The 4,840-nt window shown below is 31.9% G+C and overlaps 1 protein-coding gene across 2 annotated transcripts in view; it reads left to right on the forward strand.

Annotated features, from left to right (window-relative positions):
* The first annotated feature begins 454 nt into the window (after positions 1-454).
* LOC131956493 (cytochrome P450 10-like) overlaps positions 455-4,840 on the forward strand; it is a 5,451-nt gene continuing 1,065 nt past the window's right edge. Inside the window, exons 1-7 of one of the 2 annotated variants that reach the window (XM_059320967.1) lie at positions 455-500; positions 826-1,030; positions 1,653-1,875; positions 2,258-2,439; positions 2,896-3,094; positions 4,242-4,416; positions 4,552-4,718. In XM_059320967.1, coding sequence (XP_059176950.1) covers positions 844-1,030; positions 1,653-1,875; positions 2,258-2,439; positions 2,896-3,094; positions 4,242-4,416; positions 4,552-4,718 — 1,133 coding nt within the window. In that variant the 5' untranslated portion in view covers positions 455-500; positions 826-843. Of the gene's footprint in view, positions 501-524; positions 747-825; positions 1,031-1,652; positions 1,876-2,257; positions 2,440-2,895; positions 3,095-4,241; positions 4,417-4,551; positions 4,719-4,840 lie in introns of those variants that run through there. The other variant, XM_059320966.1, reaches the window with a different exon arrangement.

Here is a 4,840-nt window from a genome sequence, read left to right on the forward strand (position 1 = left end):
GGCGTTGCGACACATTCTAGTACCCGGGGCGAACTATCAATTTTTCAAGTTTCGTTTTCTAAGATTTTCGAAGTGAAAGGTTCATGAGGCAGGTGGAGTGGAGTTTACATGTTGCTGTGCTCTCAGTAAGTGGTATGTGAAGGGATAGTGTGGTCATCAAAAGAACCACCTTTTCTTTACAGAACGGTTAAAAGAAAAAAAAAAAATGAACCACATTTCAGACGCGCCGCTGCGTGTTGAATGTTAAGATTCGTCCGTCATGTGGTCAACCCTAATTTGTTACAGGTGCTAGCAGAGTACGGCTGTAAAATGGGTCAGTGTTTGACAGACTCGCTTAACATCTATATGGTAAGAAATTTGATCAGCTAGTTGTTTTTGTAAATAGACGCTTGTTATATAAACCATGATAGATCAGAGTGAAGACATTTTTAAAAACATTTTTTAATGAAATTTTAAATGATTGAATGAATGACGATAAAAGATAAACTTAAAACGAGCTGGTATTATAGATTTTATTAAAAGTCTTTTACATAGTGTATAGAAAGTAATTTTTTTTCAAAACAGATGTTCCAAGTGGTAGGTAAAGTATAGCTTCTCTGGTCTCCGTATATAAAGCGCTTTGCCCAGCCGTCTTTTATTTTCTATTTGCGGTATGTGGAGTGAAAACCCATTAATTGAACCTGAGATTTTCGGCTAGTGATCGAGTGCTCAACCACTAAACAAGGTGTTTATCCAACGATTTGATGGTAAGAATAAATTTTGATTAACATATGATTTCAATACGATTGCAATCGTTTTTTATTTATTTTTTTTATTTCATTTCAGTAAACATAATCTAAAACAATGATGATAAGATATGCCATCGTACCAAGGGTTATTCCAAACTTAATCAAAAACCAACCAATTAGATGGACGTCAGTGGCCAGTAGTGCCAACAAAGATGAGGTGAAACCTTTTGAAGAGATCCCAGGTCCTAAAGGACTGTACAATGTGCCCTTCATTGGATCTGTCCTTCATTTCAAGCCTTTCGGTAAACACATATAAAATTATATTTTGTAGCCGTCACTATACAATCATTGGATGGGTGTCATCAAGCGCGGTAACTCATCATGTTTTATATATATATATATATATATATATATATATATATATATATATATATATATATATATATATATATATATATATATATATATATATATATATATTGCATGTGTGTGTTAACTGAGCATGAATAAGGTATGCTATTTAGACATTTACTCTCTTACAAATTATTCATTCTTTGCTGTTTTAAATTATTGGAAATTGCAATGATAAAATACTACTGAGAAAAAAAAATCTAGTGAGTAACAAAATTATATGTGTAAGTGGCATCAGCATTTAAAAATGTGAAGTCAAAGCTGATTTGGGACTGAATAGGCCATCATTTGATGACGTGATTGCTAATATGTAGGTCACGAGTTAGGGTTCAGGGTCCTCAATGAAATTTAGGTTTGTTTCGCATCGTAGATTGTTGGATGTCATTTTGCGAATGTCAGGCTTTTTAATGATGGCAGTTAACGAAAATGATATTAAATGCCCTACATTATTTACGATTGACACCAAATTTGAAAAGAAAACTTTGTACAACATACACTTTAACGTCTGTTCAGGTCAATTTACACCTCAGACTACACACAAGCTTTTTGACAGTTTACACGACAAGTACGGGCCTGTGGTTCGAGTCCAACTTGGAGGAGAGACAGTTCTGGTGGAGGACTTAAAAGACATTGAGACGGTCTTTAGTAATGAAGGCAAATATCCAAATAGACCTGGAGTTGATATTGCTAAGATTTTTTTTGAGAGGAATGGATTTAAGCTAGGACTTAGCCAAATGTAATAATATTATTGACTTTCATTACCTAACTAGCTAAATTGACATTTATTATTATAACATGAAAATGTATCTGTCCATCGGGATAGCTAAGTGTAATTATTCAGTAAAGTTTATCTGAGTTTCTGAATCAATCTTGATTGTATATGTACATGAATAGACTTGGTGAAATTAATTCTCAGTTTTTTATATACTAGAGCTTATCTTTCCCTGTGGATTGTTATGTCAATATCAATGCATAATTCGTATGTAAGTGTTACTCATTTATACCGTTGACCTTGATTGCGACACATATAATGGTTTCTTATTTATTCTCTGCCATCAGCCAAGGAGAAGAATGGCATGTATTTCGCTATCATTTAATTTTTTGTTCTTTTCCATCAGCCAAGGAGAAGAGTGGCAAAAATTGAGAACTCCAGTCAACAAAAGACTAATGAAAGCTGACTCGGCCCATCATTACCTGGTCCCACAAAACGCTGTAGCTGATAAATTTGTCAACATTTTGGCCACACAAAAGTTAACGCCAGAGGAAATGAAAGATCTTTTCTTTCGATTTGCTACTGAAAGTAAGTATTAGCTTTGACAATAAAAGTATACTTTGAAAGTATTGAGAATTTTATTTTTTAATCATTAAAGTAGGCTAGGATAGTTAATTTAATATTTAAATGTTAGTGGTTGCCAATTTTTTTCTTATGGCAAAGTAAGGCAATAATATTTTTTTAAATTTAGATATTTGTATAAGAAAGATAAGAAAGACTATTCAACAGCCGGATTTTATTGATATTAAATGGAGACAGAAATTAAAAAAAGGTTTTTAAGAATATATTTGTATTATATTCAGTACGATTACGATTTTTTGTATATTTTATTTATACATTGAATACTATTTACATAATGTAATATTAAAAGAAATTTGAATTTCGAAATATTGTTTTAGTTGTACTGCTTACCCATGTATACATATTTAAAACCAATAATTAAATTTTAATTTTTAATTTTTTAATTTTATGAATTACATTCAGGTATCGCAGTGGTGACATTTAACACCAGACTGGGGTTACTGGATCAATCATGCGATATAGAATCATCAGAGTTTCTTGAAGCAACTAAAAGAGTTTTCTCTATAATCTCTGATACTTTGAGCGGTAAAGTATTCGCCCATAAGTTTTACAAGAGCAAGATCTACCTGGATTTTGAGAAATCTTATTTTGCCATACGAAAGTAAGCGGACTTTAAGTGGATGATCTATCTATGTATATACTACTAAAACTCAAGTTTGTTTACATTTTAAATATTTATTTGTTTGTTGCTTTTTATTTATTTTTTATTTTTTTATTTTTTTTGTTTGTCCGATTCGTTACAGTAGAGAATCTGCACTATGTGTAGAGCTGTAAAATAGTAATTAGGTAGAGAACAATTATTGTTTTTAGACGACTGTTAATCACAAATTTATTTAAAGACGTTAATTAATTTATTGATTTATTCATTGGTAGATTAACCGCATTAATTATAAAAGTTCAGAACAATGACTTTACTTAGAATGAATGGTGACGTCACATAATTTATTTACTTCTTACATCAAAAATGGCGGCTTTCATCGAAGATTTTGTTGCCTTTATTCAGATGTATAACGCATTATAGAGCTAATTTTCTGTCGGCTATAGCTTTAATGATACGTCCGATTGCTATTTTCATTACGTTCCAACACTTATATTAATTTTCAACAGTCCTTTTACAATAAATTTCTCTAGACATCTAGATCTAGAATCTAAATATTAGCTGTCGAATGGAGTTATTTATATATCTAGAATCTAGGTCAAACCACAATTAATTAGTTTTATAATTAAAAAGCCTTTAAAAATCAGAATACATTATTGAGTTTCTTTATTAAACTATTTTAGTTCTTAAATATTTGATATAAATCTTTGCATTTTAGTTTCACTGATCATCTAATTCAAGAATACAAGTGATTTATCTATCTAGATCTAGATTTAGATCTAGAGTTACGGCAAAAACTCGGCTTAACCAAACCAGTCGTAGAATCTAGAAGGATGCATCTATTCGGACCCTGGTCCCAATAGCCAAGGCCGCTATTGGGACCCGGGTCCTAAATAGGATCCCCGAAACCCACAGTTACCTAACTAGGTAACGGGTAGTCTACTAATTACTAAAAACGTTTATAAAATTATTAGTCACATAATATATATGGATAATGTTTTTAATTTATATTTAATTTTAATCCGTGTTTCTGGTTTCTCTGGACCTAGTATATAAATCCGAAGCAAAAAGAACATTGAACTTGTCAAAACAATATTAGTTTATCATAAATAAAAAACGAACTTTTAACCTACAATATTATTTTCCAAAGAAATGCGAGGAAACATGCTTTGAAAGCACGTGAAATAATTGAACAGCAGCAGAAAGATGGAACATTGAATACAGAAGAACCAAACTTACTTCTCTCCCTTGCATCAGAAAAAGGTTTGGAGAATGAAGACATCAGTAACTTGCTCGACTCACTCTACGTGGCTGGAACAGAGTCTGTAAGTCTAAAAGGTTAATCTTAGTATCTAACTTTTTTTTTCCTAGAGATCAAAATACGCATTAATTTTTACAGTAAAATAAAAATGATAATGCACATAGCCTAACCCCAAAATCATGTATTAAACTGTTCACAGACAGCAAAAAATCTTCAAGTTTTCTTTTACAACTTGGCTAAAAATCCTGACAAACAGGAAATTCTTAGAAAAGAAATTTTGGAAGCTGTTGGGGAATCCGGAGTTGTGGATGCTAAAGCCCTGTCAAAGATGTCCTACCTGAAGCATTGTCTAAAGGAATCTTTCAGGTAGATCATTCTTGTATTCAACATCTGCGTATAAACATTAATTTTACAAGGTAGTAGGAGTCAAGAATGATGGGTTCTCACTACGGCTGGTGTAGAAACTAGCTCGCTGTCGAGTTACCTTG

The sequence above is a fragment of the Physella acuta genome, unplaced genomic scaffold, assembly GCF_028476545.2.
Source record: "Physella acuta isolate Inbredline_101_S28 unplaced genomic scaffold, ASM2847654v3 ptg001156l, whole genome shotgun sequence".
Classification (NCBI taxonomy): domain Eukaryota; kingdom Metazoa; phylum Mollusca; class Gastropoda; family Physidae; genus Physella; species Physella acuta.